The following is a 22,293-nucleotide window of genomic DNA, read 5'->3' as shown; positions in this document are numbered from 1 at the left end:
CGGGAAGCGCAGCAGATATATGTTGAGTTTTTATGATTATTAATTTAAGTATATATGTATGTATATAACTGGACTGTTAATTGACGGGATTTTTCGAGAAAAGAAAAAAAGAATGCGCTCGCTTTCAAAGGCCATTTTGGACTATTTATTCTTTAAATTTCTTTCAGCTAACGAGGCGGAGCGGGCGAATTCGCTCTATGCCACTCCTACGCTCTCGGCTCGCTCCCAACTCCAACATCAAACATTAAGCGACGACACGAACAATACACTAGCGCCCATCTGCGCTAACGCCGGCCCCCTTGGAGGGCTATAAGGCCTTCAAAAATCGGCAAATGGGTGCCAATTTGTGGATCGCTCATTTGTAGGTCGACCATTCCGACTTTTTAACGTCGACGACCCTGATTGCGCCGTTCGCCACCACTCGAGCCGTCATCCACGGACGTTGACGATACTATGAACAGTATGTTCAAGTGGCCCCTACGACACCAGGACAAAGCCTGTTACGCGCGAGCCGAAGCAAAAAACTGCCCACCTCCCACCCGACCGACCGAGGGGTGCAGCCGTATAACGGACGGCAAGAATCGCGTGGACACATACACAATAGAAAAAACAGACAAACAAATAATACTATAGCTATCTATGAACTAAATAGGAAAGGATAGATGTTTTAAGTATATTAATAGAAGGCTCTGACCATATTACAGGGAATAAAAGGTTGTAATCAGAACAGAGGACCCTAAAAGGTTCATGCATGGCATAGTTAGAAGAACAACGACTAAGGGTTAAAGGGTACCGACAGATTTACCAGAGCTAATAACTCAGGCAAGTCAATATCACCAATTAGGAGCTTGTGCATAAAAATAACATCAAGCATAATTCTGCGGTTAGTTAAGGAAGGAAGGTTAATCAAAAGAAGTCTACTAGAATACAAAGGCAAATTCACATTGCGATCCCAGCTTAAGCCACGAAGATCAAGTCGAAAGAACTGCTTTTGAACGGATTCAAGCCTAGTCTGGTACGACTCATATTGAGGTGACCAAATGCAATATCGATACTCTAAAAAAGGACAGACAAGCGAAGTAAAAAGAATGTGGCCTCGACTGCCACTAGCACCGCCTCCATCTCCTCTGCTGTTAGGTTGGCATTGTCTACCGTCCGTAAGAGTAGGTGCTTTGCAGATTTGACACCTGCTTCCCATAGACAGCGAAGTGCGGCGCTCTTGGCGGTTTGAACGCAAATTCGCATACGCTTCTTGATGCGAATTCTCGAACTGCGTCCACCTCGCCTTCGATCTTGAGATAAAGATCCAGCAGCTCCCTGCTTTCTCCGACAAAATTCGTCGTATTGTCGCAGTGAAGCACTCGGGGTACTCCTCTACGGCCGATGAACCTTTGGAAAGCCATAAGAAAAGTGTTAGTACTTAAATTAGACACTTATTTCAAATGAACCGTTTTAGAAGAAAAGCAAACGAAAAGTGCAATATGAGCTTTGTGTGGAGGCCTTCCTCGAATTCTTAATGTTATGTGTATTGGGCCACAAAATTCTACGCCGCAAATGCTGAATAGGAAGAGCTCTCTAACTATGTCTGCCGGCATTATTGCGAGCGTTTTGATAAACTGAGCGAAAATTTCGCATCATATGCAATAGGACCCCAACTTTCAACAACGAAGATGAGCACCACGAACCAGTGTACTCGTGTACAAAAGGAGTCAACCCTTGAAGTTTCTGACCCACTTTGGCGCCCTTACGAACCCTTTCAATATCTTCTCGAAATTCTTTATTTTGCAATATTTCAGAAATTTTATGAAATGCCTCTTTTCACTCTGATAGTGATGGAATCACATCATCAAAAGCGGTCGATTTGTTTTTGCATATACGGATGAAACGGAACACATAACAAAACATCCTTATTAATTTAGCATGTGACGAATAGGACTCGATGATCTCAACTAAAGGGTTCTCGTCAACCCTAAGAGTCAGCATAACAGCTGATTTTTACACCATACACCCATAGGGTGAAATGGTATATTAAAGTCGCCAAAATGTATGTAACAGGCAGAAGGAAGCTTCTCCGTTCCCATAAAGTATATATATTATTGATCAGGATCAACAGCCGAGTCGATCTAGCCTTGTCCGTCTGTCCGTCCGTCTGTCCGTCTGTCCGTATGAACACCTAGATCTCGGAGACTATAAGACCTACAGCTACCAAATTTGGTGTGTAGACTCGTGTAGTATGTAAAGTGATCAAGTTTATTTCAAATTTTTGCCACGCCCCTTTCCGCCCCCGCAATTTGAAAAAAACGCTTATCTCAAATACTATTCTAGCTAGAGACACCATATTTAGTATGTATATTTGTTTAGTAAATGCGCACATTTTGTTTATGTAAAGATTTTGCCACGCCCCTTTTCGCACGCCCCTACCTTATGCAATCAAATTTGGCACACTTAAATTTGACACTAATATCCTTATTTAATAATACTAATTTTGATCGAAATCGGACAAAAAATAGTCGGACATTTGTTTAATAAATTTGAAATATTTGCTTTACTGGTGTATGGTATACCTAAGTCGGCGAGACGACTTACTTCATTTCACCTCCAAACTGCGCTCTTTGTCCGAGAATTGTACATGCTGGTTGGTAGGCCACTCACATTAAGATCTACTATGAAAGGACCTTTTAACCAAATCGAGTCAACTAATTCATCAACATCACAACCTCGTGATACTATGTAAGCTGGGTTTTGTTTTGTTGTCACATGACGCCAAACTACATTCTCTGACCACTCTTGAATTTCAGAGTTCCCTGTTCGAAACGAACGTAGCGAGTGTCGATGGGTGTGACTGTATCCAATGTAGCGTTATTTCCGAATCCGACCAAAGGAATGCACGATTGATTGGTACTTTTATGGTAATACCGAATCGGTGACAGAGATCTGCGAGAATGTGAGGGACACACAGCTCAAGTCTAGGCAATGTTTTTGTCTTGAAGGGCGCTACTTTAGATTTCGACGTTAGCAATAAAGTGCTGAAACCTTCCGCAGTTTTGACTCATACGTAAATACAACATCCATATGCTCTCATTGAGGCATCAGCAAATCCATGAATCTCTATCGGTGATTGAGGTTCTGTATGGACGAATCGTGGAATTTTTATTTTCTTTATATTTACTATGGATGCTTTTAATTCATTCCATGCTGTCTCTAAATTCATTGGAATTGATTCGTCTCATTTAAGTCCCTTGAGCAACAGCTCCTCTATTAAGATTATTCCTCTAATAATTAGGGGGCTGAAAAGACCTAACGGATCAAATAAATGAGATGTCACCGAGAGAATGTTCCGCTTTGTCACTCGGAAGCTCATAAACGAGTTATCGTCATTGCTGTGCTAAGAGAAGGGGAGACTGCAAAACTGTTTGCGAACCATTTGGGTAACTCAAAGGGTGCCTTAAAGAATGCCGGTGACACTTCAGACTTGATTGTCAGCAGGTCCTGAACGGAACCAGCACCAATCAACATGGCATCAACTTAGAAATCGTCCCTGATAACTTCAGCAGCTTTTGGATGTGACAATTCAATCATCTCACCCAACTTTGTCAAACACCGTATTGCCAGAAACGGAGCTGGCGCCGTACAATACGTACCAGCGTTTAACCTGAACATTTTCAAAGAATCATCTGGGTTTTTTGTCCACAATATGATCTGGAAGTCTCGATCTGCTTCATGTACCATTCCTTGACGATACGTTTACTTGACGTCAGCGGTCAAGGCGTATTTATGCAAACGAAATTGAAGCAAAGTCGAGTACAGCTCTTCTTGAATGGTGGAACCGACCATCAAGATGTCATTCAACGATGTTTGAGACCATGTTTAGCATGATGCATTGAATACAACACGAAGTTTCGTCGACGTACTTTGAAGTCTTGAAACGACCTGAAGTGGAATGAAGTAGTGTGGATGACTGGGAATTTTACTGTCGGTTTCTGACATATGTCGCAATGAAAGATATTCTTCCACGAATTCTCGGTACATGTTTCTTAATTCCACATATATTGTCTGGACGTTGACGCGTACGTACAATGCGAAGTACGTTCAAGTGGCCCATACGATACCAGGACTAGCCTGTTTCGCGCGAGCCTAAGCAGAGCGCTGTCCACCTCCTACCCGACCGACCGTGGGACGGTCTGAATTCTAATAGGTTAGTAGTTGTCGATCTACGTTTCTTAAACCCATGTTGGGATGACGAAATAATTGAGCTACAAAAATGCTGCAATTGAGATGTTATTTTTTATTTTTTTTATTTATTGATGTACAGTTAACTTATAATGTAAAATTATATAGCTAACTAAATTATAGAACGCTGGCTGCTGAGGCCTTCGACTCTCTTGTTGTGGTTATATTTGGTTTACAATTTTTGTTTGGGTGAGGAACTTAAGGATAATATTTAAATTTTTTGGAGTTGGTAGGGAAAGTAGTTGAATTGGGTCAAGATTTTTGAATATTTTATTATAATAGGTTTTTAGGGATAGACATTCTTTTAGGATATGGCGTAATGTTATTTTTGTATTATTGCAAAATGGACATGAAGAGTTTAATTGTTATTGTGTTTCTTGTAAGTGTTTTGAGGGAGTTTTTTAAATATTTGTTTATGTCTTGAAAGTTATGATTTGGGGTTGGGATGAGTGAAAGACCGGTAGCATCTTTCGCAGCAAGGTCGGCTAACTCGTTACCCTTAATGCCTACATGGCCGGGGATCCAGATGATTCTAAATTTCAGTTGGTATTTGTTGAGGATGTTTCGGATGAAGGATGCATAATAGGATGAGTTGTTGATGTTTCTTATTGCGTCTATGGTTGAGAGGGAGTCGGTGTATATGACATATTTGCCGGGCTTGTGTTTAAAAATATTGAGGGCTGTGATGGTGATAATTTCAGCAGAAAAAACTGTTGAGAAATACGGTAATAAGCCTGATTTTATTATGTTGTGTTCATTGGTTATGGCGTAAGATGTGATTTTGTTTATTTGGGAGCCGTCTGTGAATATTGATTTGTATTTTTTGTTGTCGGCAAGGATTTGTTTAAATAATTTGTTGTATATGAGAGGAGTTGAGGTTTTTAGATGTTCTCTGAGAGAGGAATCCGTTAATAGAGTGTTTAGGTGCCATGGTGGTGTATGTATTATTGGGTTACTGGGATAATGTTTGTGTGGGATACCGGAGACTTTGGCAGTGCTGATGATTCTGTCTATTGTTGATTGGTATTTAACTTTCTTATTGTGTTTATAGTTTCTTATTATGTTGATTATTGGGGAGTTGTGTGAGTTTGTTAGTGATTTGCAGAGTTTGGCTGTGGCAATTTGATTTCGTATGTGTAGTGGGGGTATTTGGGCTTCGTGAAGCATATTGTTGACAGGAGTGGTTCTGAAGGCACCAAGTGATATTCTTATTGCAGAATTAGTGACTGAATTAAGGGATCGGATGGTAGATTGAGGGGCAGATCTAAACAGGGGGAGGCAGCAGTCAATTTTTGATATTATTATTGCTTTGGTAACGTTAATTAGAGGATGTGTGGCAGTTGAATTTGTGTTTTGATAGGCGTTTTAAAATGTGGATCTCTTTTTCTAACGAAGCTTTTAGGGATTTTATGTGGTCGTGAAAGTTGTATTTGTTGTTGATGTGGATGCCTAAGAGTTTCAAGAAGTTAACATTTGTTAACTGGTAGTTAGTTGTAAGGATGTGGCATGAGCAGTTGTGTTGGCGACAGATGTGTAGGTGTTTGCATTTTGTAGTGGATAATTGCGCTCCAGAGTAATCGCACCAATCTGATATTTGTGAGAATAGTGTGGTTAGATCTACGTTTTGGTTTTTGATATTAGGGATATATACGAAAAGATTAAAGTCGTTAGCATATGCGGTTACTTGAATGTTTTTGTGAAGGGATATGATTGAGTTGAGTTGGTTGAAAGCGATGGTGAAGAGGATAACGGAGAGGGGGGACCCTTGTGGGATACCATTATGAAAAGGGCGTGCCATAGAATAGTTGTTTCCTATTTTTGTTATGATTTTTCTGTTTGTCATAAAGTTTTTTACGTAGCTGAAAATGTTTTGAGTTGGTCGAGTATTGTGTGTAGTCCTATTCTGTCAAATGCTTTTATGAAGTCAAGGGAGACGATTGATGCGTGTTTTCTTTTTGAGAGCGTTCTACATATGAGATGGTCTAGAAAAAGTAGACTATCTAAAGTAGATTTGCCTTTTTTGAAGCCGATTTGAATGTTGTGTATAAGTTTGCTGTTGTTGACAAACCACCACAGTCTTTTTGCAACAATTTTATCAAGGACTTTAGATAAGCAGGGGTTTAATGAAATTGGTCGGATTTTCGTGAGGATGGTTTAGGTATTGGGATAATTATGCTAGTCTTGTACGATTGTGGCATACAATTTTTTAGGATTAAGTATTGAAGATGAATTATTCGGGTCTTAGTTTTGTTGTCTAAGTTCTTTATCATAGCTGTTTGGGCTGCAACTGAAGCAAGACTCTCTTTGCTGAAAAGAGAAAACGACGGAAGAGAGGGAGACCAACAACAGCGCAAGCTGCTTTGAAGTGACAAACTTAGAGATCCGTTACTTCAATTCTTTTCTTTCTTATTTCTTCTATGGAAATTTCCAGAACTTTCAATTTTTTAAAAGACAGCGTGGTTTGCTGTACTTAAATTTTACTCTTGAAATTATCTTGGTCGATGCGGTTGCACCATCTGTGCCCGCCGACAATTGTACTATAGTTTCAGGTTAAGAAAATAAAGCAACTGGATTGAAGTCAACCTGGTCATCTCATTTCTTCCAAATCGCAAGTGCCTCAAAGCCGCCTCGGTGGAAATCATCCGAAGGCCGCATCATATAAAGCGAGCAGTTTGGGTCTACGCAAGGGCGCATCCGTTAGCCAACATATTTTTTGGTGCCGAAACCCGGGAGGAATGATCTTGGCGATTGGATTTAGAGTGTGATTGTGAGTGTGAGTGTTAACGCTGATGTGTTTGGGTAGGTGTTCATTATGGCTGAAAAACAGATATTTTGACAAAGACATCAGAGACTGTTTCGAAGAAACCTACATAATGGGACTAGCTGAGATTTGAAATGAGTTGCAGAGACATAAGGATCGGAGAATCCCGGAGTCGACTGCATTTGATGAGTCTTGTTTGCATCAGACGGTGCATGAACAAATTGGACCAAGTTTGGAGGAAGTGAAACTCCCATCAGTTAAACTGCCTACCTTCAGCGGGAAATTTATTGAGTGGCCGGCGTTTAAGGAGCTGTTTTTAACAAGAGTACACCACTGCGACAAGCTGACGGACTTACATCGTTTTCATTATTTAAAGGATTCATTGGTTGGAGACGCAGCTAAGGATATTGAACATCTAACGCTAATAGCGGCGAACTATGAATTGGCTTGGAGAATGTTGATGAATTTTTATGATAACAAATTTGGGATACATTGTATCAGGAAAAACGAATCAAGAAGCTCGTAGTAGATCGTCCTACACCATAACGGTACGAAAGAAGGAAGCTGATGATATACTTGAACAATTGTAACGTCACGGACTAGTAAGACGGGCAATCCTGCATGGGGGGGAGTCGATCATTGTTACCTACCGCATCACCCAGTCATAAAGGAATCGTCATCAACTACGAAGGTACGGGTTGTCTTCGATGGATCGACCAAGAAGAGTAATTGAAAACACTCAATGAGATTCTAGCAATAGGTCCAAAATTGCAGGTACATCTTCAAGGAATCATTCTCAATTCGCGAGGGCTAAAATGGGTATTTATGGCGGATGTTGAAAAAATGTACAGATGTATTAATATTCCACCCGACGACGCGCAGTACCAACGGATTTTATGGAATCCGGACACTAGTGATTATGTGGCAGAATATGCCTGCACAACGGTAATGTTTGGAACGAGCTCCGCACCTTATTTAGCCATGAGAGTTATGAAACAATTAGCTATGGATGAATGCGAGAAGTATCCACTGGCGGTGGATGTTATAAATCATCAAATGTATGTAGATGACATACTGTCTGGTGGCGACAGTATTGCAGAAATGGAGGATGTCAAGAACCAAGTGATTGGAATGCTTCGTAGTGGTACATTCGAACTACGGAAATGGGTGAGTAATTGCCCAAAGCTATTAGAGAACATACCAGTTGAGCATCGACAATCAAGGATACTATTCGCACTTTAGGTCTATACTGGAGTCCCAAAGAAGATGAGTTCCGTTTTGCTTTGCATGTCGTTCCTCCAATGAGCTCACCTACAAAGAGGACAATACTATCAGCAATTGCACGACTGTTTGATTCCATGGGATGGCTTAGTCCGATATTGATTACTGCCAAAATTCTCATGCAGCAACTGTGGAAGGAGAAAATTGGCTGGGATAGCACACTACCGGACACTATTAAGGGAGAATGGGAGAAATTCGTGAAAGAGTTACCAAACATAGTAACTATACGAATACCACGACATGTTACATAGGGGCTACCGGGTGGTGTGGCTAAATTGCACCTGTTTTACGATGCCTCGTCACGAGCATATGGAGCTGGGGCTCCCAATTGGAGAGGATAAGTATCACACAGAGTTGGTATTGTCAAAGGTGAGAATCGCCAACTAAACAACAACTAACCATACCTAGGACAGAGTTATGTGCTGCGCTTGAAGCAGCCAAAATGTATAAGTATCTAAAGGAGAATCTTAGAATTAACATTAATTATTCGAACACTATTTTTTCGTCAGATTCTATGATAACCATCAGTTAGGATGCGTGGTGGAGCTGCCAACTGGAAAGTATTTGTGTCCAATCGAATAAACAAATAATATATAATTTTCGTACATCTCTGGCAGAACGAAGAGGATTAGGACTCTCAATTGTGGAATTAGAAGAGGGCCTAAGTGAATTGATTAGGATGGTGCAGAAGGTTTGTTTTGACTCTGAATAGAAGGCGCTATCGGAAGGAAGGGTAATAGCAAAGGACAGCATACTACTGTCTCTTAATCCGTATTTTGATTCGAACGAACGTGTTTTACGTCTCGGAGGCAGGCTCCGAGATTCCCTGTTGCCCATAAATGAAAAATATCCTTATATATATGCACCTTGCATGGTGGAACCTCACTAACGCTAAATTTTATAAGGAAGAAATTCTGGATTGTTAATGGACGTAATGCAGTTCGGTTTGGAATTCATAAATGTATCACATGTTTTAAGATGAAGCCTCAATTTGCAGGTCAGAAAATGGGAATGTTACCAGCAGTAGGGGTACGCCCTTCTAGAGCATTCTCATCCGTTGGAGTGGACTACGCTGGACCCGCAAATATTTCGCCCTGCAAAGGAACAGGACGTGTATCCCAGAAGAAATATATTGCTGTGTTCGTATGTCTAGTGACGAAGGCCATTCATTTGGAACCAGCTGGAGATGCGTTTAAAGGAGCATTTAACCGTCTCATTGGCAGACGTGGCCAATGCACAGACGTTTATAGTGACTGCGTTACTAATTTTGTTGGAGCCAACAAAAAATTGCAAGTGGAAAAACTGGTATATTGTTCGTACATTACGAAACATATTGCGCTAACATTATTGAGAAAGGGAATCACCTGGCATTTCAACCCACCATCAGCGCCACACTTTGGTGGATTGTGGGAGGCTGGAGTGAAGTCCATGAAGTATCATCTGAAGAGAACTCTCGGAGAACAAGTTTTAACATTTGAGGAAATGGCAACTGTGTTGGCACAGATTGAGTCTTGTTTAAATTCAAGACCGTTATGTCCCCTATCAAATGATCCTGACGATTTAATGGTATTAACACCCGGTCACTTTCTGATGGGTGAAGCGCCTTTAGCACCTCCTGCTCCGGAATTGGCTAAAGTTACTCTGATTGATCAATGGAAGAATTCTCAATATTATGCACAACAGTTTTGGAGAAGATGGAATTTGAAATATTTATCACGACTACAAAGGAGACCAAAATGGCTGCAGACCAAGGAAAATCTAACAGTTGGATGCATAGTGCTCATCAGGGACGAGCGATTCCCTTCTCATCAATGTCCTCTAGGTCGGGTTATGGAGACACATGCAGGACCCGATGGACTAGTGAGAGTGGTGACTTTGAAGACAGTCAAGGGACTCATGAAACGACCGGTAGCCAAACTCTGTCCATTGCCTATTCAGGAGAATTGGATGGAGAATGACATCAGCCCTACACCTAAGCGTTAAAGTGTAACTTTCTCGTTTCAGTTTTCTTTTCGCTGGAGTCTTCCGGACGTGAATTTGATGATGAAGATCGTCATCATCAAAGGGGGGAGAATGTTTGGGCTGCAACTGAAGCAAGACTTTCTTTGCTGAAATTAGAAAACGACCGAAGAGAGAGAGAGAGAGACCAAGAACAGCGCAAGCTACTTTGAAGTGACAAACTTGGAGATCCGTTACTTCAATTCTTTTCTTTCTTATTTCTTTTATGGAAATTTCCAGAACTGTCAATTTTTCAATTTACAGCGTGGTTTGCTGTACTTGAATTTTACTCTTGAAATTAATCTTGGTCGATGCGGTTGCACCTTCTGTGCCCGCCGACAATTGTACTATAGTTTTAGGTTAAGAAAATAAAGCAACTGGATTGAAGTCAACCTGGTCATCTCATTTCTTTCAAATCGCAAGTGCCTCAAAGCCGCCTCGGTGGAAATCATTCGATCATCAGCCACATCATATAAAGCGAGCAGTTTGGGGCTCCGCAAGGGCGCAGCCGTTAGCGAACAATAGCATAGTTAATTCTGTCTGGGCCAGGTGTTTTGCTAGTTAGTGATTTGATGGCTGCATTGAATTCTAATATTGAAATATCATTTTCTATGGCTAATGCTTTTTTGTTAACTGTGGGTGTGGGTTTTAATGCTAAAGTAGTGTAGGGAAGTTGTTGTCGTTGGCTGCGTTTGACCAGTTTTTGCAAAAGATGTTCGCGATTTCCGTTCTGTCGGTGGTGTGCTGGGATAAGATTGGGTTGAGGATGCATTGGATGTTTTTGGAGGGATTGAGGCCGCAAAAGCGTCGAATGTTGTGCCATATTTTTTGTGATGCGGTTTGTGGATTGATTTGTGCTGTAAAGGTATTTGTGCTTGCTATTTTTGCTGTTTTTAACATGCGACGGAATATGGCATTGTCATATTTATATTTAATTATGTTTTCTGTGTTAATGTTGCGTTTTAGTTTTCTCCACGATCGTACCTTCTTGTTACGTAGCAATTGGAGTTGATTGTTCCACCAGGGAACGTTTTGTTGGTGTTTTTGGGCGAATGATTGAGGGATTGCAAAGTGAGCTGCGGTGCGAATGATTTTTTGAATGTTGGCTGTTTCTTAGCTTATATTGTTACTGCTTGGAATTGATTCAGTTAGTTGTTGAGTATATTTTGCAAATAGAGGCCAGTCTGCGCTGTCGGTTTTCAATCGTGGTCTGTAATTGGATCTGTCGGTGGGGTTTGGCGTGAATAGTTTATTAATTATAGGGGCGTGGTCGCTACCGTGGAGGTCTTCTGACACTTCCCAGCTGCTTTCGAGCATTAGTTTGGGGGAGCAAAGGGTGAGGTCTAGGTGAGTGAGTGTGTTGTGTGTACTGAGGTGTGTTGAGGTGCCTTCATTGAGAAGGATAAGGTGATAAATTTGGCTAGCGTTTTAACTCTTTTGTTGTTGGTTTTTGAACCCCACATATGGTGCCAGCTGTTGAAGTCACCAGTTATTATTTTTGGCTTATTTGTGTTTTGAAGGAAAAGATCTAGCTGGGATGTGGTAAATTTTTTTTTGGGGCGGTGTGTAACATGAGATTATTTTGAATGGGATTTTAGATAGGATTTCAACTTGGATAGAGTCAAAATCTTGATTAAGTGGGATTACTTTGTGTTCTAGACTATTGTAAATGAGTAGAGCCACGCCTCCGGAAGCGATCGTTGATGAGTTCTTGGTGTAAATGGTTAGTTGATTGGGGTAGGGATTGGTGAAGTGGTTTTAAAATGGTTTTCTTGAAGGCTTAATATTTGTGGGGAGAATTTTTTAATTAATAGTTGTAATAGGAGGTCGCATCGTAGCTGATGTTTTCGGGCTGGCGCCCGCTGTGCTCCGCGTCTAACGGAAGGGAGTATGTGTTTTGTTTTTGTTTTTTAGAAAAAAAAAATTATTTTCGGACTTTCTTGTGCACTTGTTTCTTTGCTTCCGATATTTGAAAGTTAATTGTTTTTGTAATGGTACTATAGGTAGGGACGACTATTGACACGTCCTTACTCCACGAAGAACCAAACTAAACTGTGAGATGTTATTATTTCTCTAATGCTTTGGGTATGGCAGACAATATAGAAATACCCCTATAATTGGAGGCTTGGGACTTCTTCCCCTTTTTATGAAGAGGAATAATATATGATTCCTTCCAGATAGACGGGAAGGCGGAAGATGTGACGGACAGTGTAAACAACTTATGTATTGGCTTACATAGGGCCTCTGCACAAAACCTTAATACGCAGCCTGGTATTCTGTCAGGGCCAGGTGCATATACTGGTTTCACGGAACTGAGCACGCTAAGAACCGAACTTTCATCAAACATAGGGTCTAATGAGGATAAGGAAGATTTGCTTGATAAAACGAAGACGAATAAGTTGTTTTGAAAAAATTAGCAAACATATCGGCAATTGCCTGATCAGTGTCAGCTTTACTGTTTTTAAAAGACAAGTAAGACGGGTGCACTGATGTCTTACGTTTTACATTGACAAAGTTATAAAATTGCTTAGGATCGCGAGAAAACCTATGTTTACATCGCTGAAGATAATCCTTATAGCATTGTGAATTTAGCACCATAAAATTTGATCGAGCAACTACATAAAGGGAAAAATCCGATGCTATACCGGATTTTAAAATCTTTTATAACATCTTAATTTTACGTTCTTCAAGTTACATAACTCACTTAAAAACCAAGGAGGACTATTAGACCGCCTGGGTCACAGGCGGGACACAAACATCGAAGAACGACTCAAGAGTTTTATGGGAGCCATCGAGTTATTAGATCGAGATATAACCCCAAAAGTAAGGTCAATGGTTACATCCAGAGTTGGATGAAAGTTGTCTTCAGGGATAACCAAGGGATCAGTCCTGGAAACATCGCAATTGGAAGAATCCAACACAAATACCATATCTGGTGATCTGTCACGACTATTCCGGACAGGATTTATTTGAGTTAGGGACAACTCAAGTAGACCATTTATGAAACAATGTGACGAGGAGGGCAACAGTGATAAAGAATCATATGAAAGGGTCCAGGCAATTTCAGGTAAATTAAAATCTCACAGAGCAATGAGCAAGTCTTTGTCAGAGAGATATGAGGAAGCAAGTTGAATAGCTTCCAAATGGTGCATATATACTGCCAAGTCGGACTGTGCTTGAGTATACGATCAAGTAATATAGGAAGAAAAAGAATTTAAAGAAATTTTAACTCAAACAATTTCAATCTTCTGATTGGAAGACTGGACAATTTCAGACGAGAACGTTGAATCAACAGCGATCAAAATACCACCACCATTACGGATAGTCCGATCATGTCTATATATTAAATATTTTGAGGGGAAAATTGAAGCATAGGCAATATCAGGCTACAGCCAAGTCTCAGTAAAGACAAGAATATGAAAGTCAAAAGCTAAACTATCTACGTAGAGTCTAGAGAGTTTAGACTATAGTCCCCGAACATTCTGATAGGCCAGAGTTAGGGACGAAATTAGTTTTTTGACTCGCCAACAGGTGCAGATGAGCCGGAAGGAACGTTATTCACAGAGGCAGGTAGCAGGCTAATCGGAGGATGATTCTTCTTTTTGATTGTATACTCTTTTACAATAAGGTGTTCCGGCCAAAAATCTTTATGACATATTTGGACAAAAAGATCTGGAGAGACACTTATTTTGAAGGGCGAAACGCCCCGAATATATGAAAATCTGAACTTTTCCACTGCAATGTAAGGGTCTTGAACTTTGCCATGGATGTAGGCTATGACTTCTTCAGAAATAGTATTGGGATCAAGCCTCGAAATAAATATTTGCTTTTTGGGTGGAAGTACAACAAGGGAAATGCGCTACCTGCCAAAGCCGGACTTCTAAACGATATTAGCTACTAAATATTTGGTGACATAGGGTCATTGTCGGAAGCCGGAACTGGTAGAGAACGATGTGCCGACGGACTGAGGGACGCGCCCTGAAACCTGGCCCTCTTTCGCGTCGAAGACTCAATCAAAAGTTTAGAACTGCTGAATTGAACCTCCATCGCCAAAAGCTCCTCTTGGAGCTTATGAACGCCAGCTGACAGGGTTTCAAATGCATCTCCAGTCCGTTTCATAAAACTTCGCATCTCGAGCTCCAAGCCACGACACGAATCACAGCTTCATTTAAGGCCGCCACCCTGTGCAATACTATCTCGCACCTTGACTGTAGCCAACAGTAAAGAAAGTCTTCACTGGTCTTGCTGGGATTATTGCAATTATATTTGCAACAGGCAGACATTATTTGAATAAATTGATTTATCAAAAACTAATTATAAATCAATATGTAAATAAAAATGGAAAAATATATATACAAACCAAAGCAAAAGCTAACTGCAATATGCAAAGGAAAAGAGACAACCAAATAAAGAGAATATTTTTTGTATTAAAACGCACAACAACAAAAACTTGTCACAAGCGCGGAGTTAACGGCCGCGAGCGCGATCAAAAGAGAAAACAAAAGAATAGAGAGCACTAACACCACACAAATAGAAACAAAATGTGAACTGTAAATTGAGAGCGCGGATGGGAGCAAAAAATAGAAACGAATTAAAAACAGCTCAAAAAAACAGCTCAATACAGCGATGATAAAAATTGGTTCAGATAATTTAATTTAATATTAATTAAGTAGACGAAGAACGAAAAAATTAAGTTGAGCGAGAGCGCGACAAGAGTGACAATATGTTCGTCTGTCCGTATGAACACCTACATATCGGAGACTAAAAAAGCTAGTGCCACCAAATTTGGTATATAGACGCGTGTAGTATGTAAAGTGATCAAGTTTATTTTAAACTTTTGCTACGCCCCTTTTTGCCGTCAAAATTTAAGCAAAAGTATTTTCCTCAAAGACTATACTAGCTAGAGACATAATTTTGCAACGCCCCATTCCGCTCCCGAAATTTAAAGAAACTCAACTATCATTCGTAATTTTCTACCTTATGGAATCAAGTTTGGAATAATTTAATTTGATATTAATATCCAACAAAATACCATATCAAAATGATAAGTTGTCTAAGTGGCCCAGTCATTTAGTAACTGAACAACGAGGATCCGGGTTCGAATCCCAGGCTAGTGTATGGATGTAGTTTTCGTCTAAGCCGAAGGCCTTAGTTGCCAGTGCTTGTAAAATATAGTTAGGTTGATAGTTTACAACTATATCCTATACTTTAATAATAATAATAATAAAAATGGGTCTAAAAATAGCGGAGTTATACATATTTAGTCAGGAGTTTGCTTGCTGTCTGGTGGCGGCGCTAGAGCGCTAGTGTGTTTGTAGAGAGACCGAGATATCGTCTGCTATGACAAATGGAAAAACAATTTATTAGACATACATTTGGGTTTCGATATTTTAAATGTTTTTTTCACTTGGTGCAAAGTATATTAAAGTCAGAAAGACGACTTACTTACTTTATTTTAATTTAATTTAAGTTCTTACAAAATGGTTGTCTGCTCTAAAACTAATGGGGTTAACCTCCATGAATATATTCTTTGTTAGTTGTGTGACAATGCAGTTCAAGTTAGGTGAACTCGTGCACCATCTACACCCAATTTATAGCAATTGATGTCATTAAAGATCCCGCAGGTAAATCCGTTCAAAGAGTTATTACCGGTATCACTTGGTAATCTCTTAAAAACGGTACCAATTGTAGTGTCCAATTTGTGCGGGCAATTACCCATTCCAATGGGAGTCGCCGAAAATTGCAATCGTATCACCCCGTGAACACGTTGACGAGCAGCGGCTGACGCTTCGGGACCGCGGCCTCTCGTTGGCATACCACCAAAGCAATATATAATTGTTTCTAGGCTAGACCCTAGTGTCACTTCTATGATTTAATAGCCTATATTGGAAAGAGAGTTACCGACTTATAAACTGTGGTTGAAAGGTTTAAATTCACGTATTCTCGGGACATTTCGTCATTTAAAATTAGTGTTTCTGCCAATATCTTTGACATTATATATATGAGAAGAATTTTGGACCAATAGTGAAGGAATTACAGTAAAGAAGAAAAATCGGCCACCGATTCGCCTGCCAACAATAACTAACACTATTTCTGCCACACCAGCTACTGCTGGTGTATCAAAAAACTAGATTCGTCCCTTAACCTGGGATACCAGAACTTTAAAGGACTGAATGTAGATCATAACATTCTTTTGATCATAACATTCTTTTAATAACAACATTTTAGCGAAGACGTGGCTAAAACTTGGCATTGATGATGCATTAAATTTTCTATTACCCACGAGATTTAATTTTCGGTATTAAATTAAAGTAAATTTTAGATCCTTTAGTGCTTTTATTACTTGTTTCTATATTCCACCATTTTCAGACATTGTGGTCTATTTAAATCATTTACAAGCAATTCAGTTTGTCTCCTCTTTAGTTTAGATTTTAATTTACCTGCCTTTAATATTTCTGCCCTCAATGTCATATTACTTTATTGATGGGATTCTAAGCTTTTCTTTATCTCAAATCAATCCTGTCTTAAATTTCAATATTTAGGTTATAGATTTGTATTGGATTCTTCAAATTATGATGTTTCTACGATTGAACCATTTGTTCTTTCTTAAGACAAATTCCATCCTACATTAAATTTAAAAATCGATCTGCCCTATCTATCACCATAACTTGTTTCTAATGAGATACCTCTAACACGTCGCTCATCATATTACTCTCTGTATACAGTCGCTCGTTTAGAATTCATGGTGTCTAATACATAATGCTATAAGAATTATCCTAAGCGCTGTAAGCTTCAGTTTTCTTCTGACCCTAAACAATTATATAGTCTTGTCAATTCTAAGCGTAAAACCTCTGTGCACCATCCTTTTTTGTCCTTAGGAAATAAAAAGGCTAACAATGATCAGGCCATTGCCGATATGTTTGCGAGTTTTTCAAAAAAACAACTTATTCCTCAACGGAATATCGAGGATATTCGAATCCTTTTTTTTTTTAGAGAACTTAACTAACGGGTGTTTTTTTAAGCGTTTGGTTTTTAAAATTGAAATGAAACACACAAAATTTGAATATTATTGTTAAATTTTTATTTGAGATGATAAAACAATCTCTGCCAATTACTTTTTAAAAATGACTGCATGTAAATGTTGGCCGCGACTGCGTTTCAAGTGATCAACACGGAAGGTCCAATTTTGCACCACTTTTTCCAGCATGTCTAAGGGAATTTTCATTGACACTGGCCGCTACAGCTGCAATATTCTCTTCTGTGCGATCTTCATTGACACTGGCCGCTACAGCTGCAATATTCTCTTCTGTGCGCACTCTCCGTACACGATTCGATGGTTGAATGTCCAATAAAGTAAAATGTGTGCGAAATTTGTCCACAATTGCCTTTATGGCTTGTTCGGTTGGTCGGTTGTGTCGACCATAATATGGACGTAATTTGCGAAACACATTTTTCACAGAACACGAATTTCGATAATAAATTTCAATGATTTGTAAACGTTGTTCGGGCGTAAGTCTTTCCATGATGAAATGGCAAACTAAACTAAGCATTTTTCACTTTCACAGCTGTCATGAACATCATGCGGTATGTCAGTGTTGCCAAACGCTTAAAAAAACACGCGTTAGTTAAACCTGTTTATTAACAGTATCCAGATGGTCTACCTGGATGAGTACTTAGGTTCTGTGCCAGCATAAGTTTGTGAAATGTAGATCTACAACCACAAACCTTTTAGAATTCATATCTCTGACAATCAATGAATAAAAAATGCCAAACAAACTGATGCCATATAAACTGACTTTAGCAAGGCTTTTGATTCTATTAATCATACCCTATTACTTTCTAAACTGAACGACATTAGGACATTAGGTCGAGAACTTGTAACAAATCGGGTGTACCTCAAGGTAGTCAAGGTTGGCCCTCTGCTTTTCACACTATCCATTAACGATCTTCTATCAGTCATTATTTATGATGCTCTTCGTTGCTTAAGCTGGGATCGCAATGCCAATTTTCCTTCGTATTCTAGTACACTTTTTTTGATTAACCTTCCATTCTTAATTACCTTCTAAATGGTCATATTGACTCGCCTGAGTTATTGACTCTGACTTATCTGTCGGGAGTTGGGCAGCTATCTGCTTGGGCTCTTCTTCACTCACTCCCTAAGCAAACCACGGCACGGAGTCTTTGTGCGTGTGTGCGAGCTCTGCTGCTCTGTTTATTTTGACCCATGAGATAGGTAGTAGGCAGCGCTTGAGCAGATTTTCATACTTGATCTTACGCCGGTAATAAAAAGCACAAAAAAAATGTATAACGATAGATCGTAAGATGGCTGACGGACGGACAGACTGACAGACGAACATGACACATCGACTTAGCTTCTCATGCTGATCAAGAAGAATATATTGTGGGGTAGGAAAGGTTTCCTTCTGTGCGTTACAAACATCTTACTAATTTTATAACATCCTCTACCTCTTATAATACCTATTACCGGTTTAACCAATTTTTGTTCATTTGCCACTACTACATGAGTTTTTATACCCTTGCACTGTCACTGTTTTCGAAAGATCTTGATCAAATTTGGCAGATTTCTTTATGGGTGTAATAAACTCACCAATATTAAATTATGACAACAGCTCAGAAAATAATGAAGTTATTGAGAAAATAACTTTATGAACGCGTCTCGTCATACTGATCAAGAATATATATATTTTATATGCTCGGAAATGCTTCCTTCTATGCGTTGTACACTTCTGACCAAAATAAATATACCATTTTTGCAAGGGTATAAAAATTCAATTTGATTAAATGGTTATATTATAAATCGTAAATTAGATAGGTCTGGTGTTTCTTCTGCTGCCATTCAGCATAGTAAATTCTCACATTAGGATCCAGATTCGAATGGAAAATTTTCAATATTAGCAAAATGCGAGAAAGAAAACATAAAAAAAATTGGGTCAAGATTCGTTTTTTTACATTTTATCCCAAAGCTCGGGAACGGACGGACTTAGAGGCTAGATGTCTTCCCAACATTTGTAGCTCTTTTAATTCTAAGAAACGTTGCTGAAGAAAGTTTGTAAAAAAATTAATATTTTAGAAGTTAGAAGCAAATGAAAAAAACATCCTTTTCGAAAAAATGGTAACTTTGATGAAAAACTTCCGGAAAAAATTTTGTATGAAACCATCGTGATAACTTAAAAAACTAATGATGCAGTTCGATTCGCAGGACCCGAAATAGGGTAAAAACAATCGAATTTTGCCATGTCTTTTTTTCGACTATCACAGTGTTATTATTCTGACAAAAAAATAGTTATAAATTAAAAATAACATATTTACCTCATATGACAAACTAAAAAATAACCCCAAAATAAAAAATTTCAACTCGCTATAAAAAAAAAAAACGAGCTAACTTTGAAAAACCCAAATAGGGTTTTGCTATTCAATACTTGTACTTTCAGAAAAAAAGGTCCGGTGCGGTTTGATTTTAATACCCTTCATTTTGTTGCATAGTGCTATACATATACAAATATTGACTTAAACTATAAAAAGTCGATGAGTAACCAAACAGTTAACTTCCACATTTAGACTGAGTGACCTGACAGCTAATAATGATTGTGAAATATCTGATCTGTTTCCTAAGTTCTTTCAGTCTATTGCACTACTGTTACAAAAGTGTGTATTTGCCTCGTATAATTGAAGACTGCATTATTTTTAGCTTATCTTCTATGATGCCCTGCATTGCCTCGTACAACTGAAAAATGCATTATTTCTAGCTTATGTTCTACGATGTCCTGTATTGTACCTGGGCCTTATAATATTCTTTCTCCACGTGTTTGCCTTCCTTATCTAAACCTTTATATTTAAATATAGCGAGTCTGAGGTTTAGAAAGAGTCTTATATTATTCCGCTTTTTAAACAGGGCAATAAATCGGATACTTCGAATCGCTAATGTAAGATTTTTGCAATACTCAAGCTTTTTGAGAAAATTATTATATTTACCCTTTAACATTTTTATATTTTTCTCCTTGTCAGCGAGGCTTAATATAAAGCCACTCGTCCCTTACAAACTGACTGCCCTTCATAATAAGTTTCAATTTGTTGTCATATATGCTGACTTTAGTGAGGCTTTCGATACGGTTTATCATTCTATTCTCCATATAACACAAACCATTATGGTCTCTGTTAAGTCTGATCTCTTGGAACATTTGCTATCATATCGAGATCTGTGCGTTATTTTTGATCCTTAGCTGACTTTGAATCTTCACATATTTTCAATTGTTAACCCAGCAGTCGTCCGTATGAACGACTAGATCTCCGAGAATATGAGAAATAGAACTACCAAATTTAGTATGTAGGCTCGTGTAGTATGGAAAGTGATCGAGTTTATTTAACATTTTTGTCACGCCCCTTTTCGACCCCTAATTTGAAAAAACTCGATTATCTCCCTGATACTTGATACTAATATCCAGCTAAATACCAAACTTGATCAAAATCGGACTAAAAAGTCAAGTTATGCATTTAAATGTTTTTCCATAAGGCCGGATTTGGCTGTTTGCTGGTAGGGGCGCTAGTGTACGTGTATGCTTTAGTTAGCGCGATACTAAGATATGCTTGTAAAAAGTATGTGACCAGAATTTTTAAAAAATACGTAAATGCAATTGTTATTATAAATTTGAAATATTTGTTTTACTGGTGTATACCTAAGTCGGCGAAACGACTTACTAACTTTATTTAATTATATTGTTTATTCTATGTAAGCATATTTCCGATATTAAATCCCTCTTGGGACCAGAATGCAGCACAGAGCATAAGCTTATTAATAAAAATCGTCAACATAAGCCAAATTAAGTTTAAAAATTATAAAAAAAACTCTAACTTGCTTTGCAAAAAAAGAAATTTTGTCAGTTTTTATTGAAAAATGAAGTCAGTAAGTAAACCTGTGAGCACAAAAAGTAGTTAAAAAATTAAATTAGGAAGTCGCTAATATAAAATTACTCACGTTGTAAATTTTTTTCCTTAAATTTAATCTTTTTGACTAAATTGTTCCATATATAAATCAGGATGTTGAAAAACATTGAATTTGTTAATTAAAAACCAAAGCAAGTTTCATAAAATTTAAAAGACATAGTTGAGCAAAAAATCCGGTGCTGTGCATTGCTGTTGGACAGGAATAAATTGCTAATATATAGTGCATTTTTTCTTAGGCCTATTTATTATCTATTTTTATGTTAAGTATATTCCTTTATAAATTTGTGTGCAAAAGTATACTAAACATAGTTACAGAGAAATGTTCTTCAGTGTTGGTGCAGGTTTATCATAAGTGCTTCTAAATATATATAAAACACATCATTTACCAGAAACCGAAAGAGCTGCAGTGTACTGAACAGATCCGGCGTGGTTTGCAACATTGCATGTGTAGTTACCGTTGTGCAGAGAGGAGACGTTGTGTATTGATAATATGCTAGAAAATGGTGCGTACTGATTGATCGTTAATGTTGGATCCGGGGGTAAATAGTCTTTGCCTTGATTTCTGCCCATGGTTGTAGGTTTTGGGATATGGGCTTCACTCATAGTATCAACTGTATTCGAAATTGGTGTATCGTCTCTGAGCCAAGTTATACTAAGAGGGTGATCACCTTGGCTGCTAGAGCACATAATTTGAGTTCGCATGCCTTCAGTTATTTGTTCCTCAAATGCAAATGGAGAAATACGCGGTGGAACTAAACAATTGATTAAATATTATTATGAGTTATGTAAATATTTGATATCTAATATAATTTAAAAACTGAGGTGGTGGTTTTTTGGATATAAAACACAAAATAAGAGTTCTAGAAATCTTTTAATGAATGAGGTTTGCGCATTTTCCATGATCATCATTTATTATTTATTATTAAACTTAAGTATGGCTTCAGAATTTGCGCTTAATGCTAATTCTGTATATATGTACACATATTTTGATCTGGTGTCCTTAATGAGGAAGAATAACTACATACATAATGCGGCAATAAAATTAACCGAATCGCGTAACT

At 38.5% G+C, this 22,293-nt stretch overlaps 1 protein-coding gene across 1 annotated transcript in view; it reads right to left on the bottom strand.

The window, feature by feature from the left end:
• Positions 1-21,965, bottom strand: part of LOC111519619 (Down syndrome cell adhesion molecule-like protein Dscam2) — a 355,012-nt gene extending 333,047 nt beyond the window's left edge. Inside the window, exon 1 of the mRNA XM_023181269.2 lies at positions 21,619-21,965. Within this exon, the coding sequence (XP_023037037.2) occupies positions 21,619-21,934 (316 nt within the window). The 5' untranslated portion in view covers positions 21,935-21,965. The remainder of the gene's footprint in view (positions 1-21,618) is intronic.
• Positions 21,966-22,293: the final 328 nt, after the last annotated feature.

The sequence above is a fragment of the Drosophila willistoni genome, unplaced genomic scaffold, assembly GCF_018902025.1.
Source record: "Drosophila willistoni isolate 14030-0811.24 unplaced genomic scaffold, UCI_dwil_1.1 Seg169, whole genome shotgun sequence".
NCBI classification, from domain to species: domain Eukaryota; kingdom Metazoa; phylum Arthropoda; class Insecta; order Diptera; family Drosophilidae; genus Drosophila; species Drosophila willistoni.
Note: the sequence above shows the minus strand (reverse complement) of the source record. Positions and strands in the feature narration are given on the sequence as shown.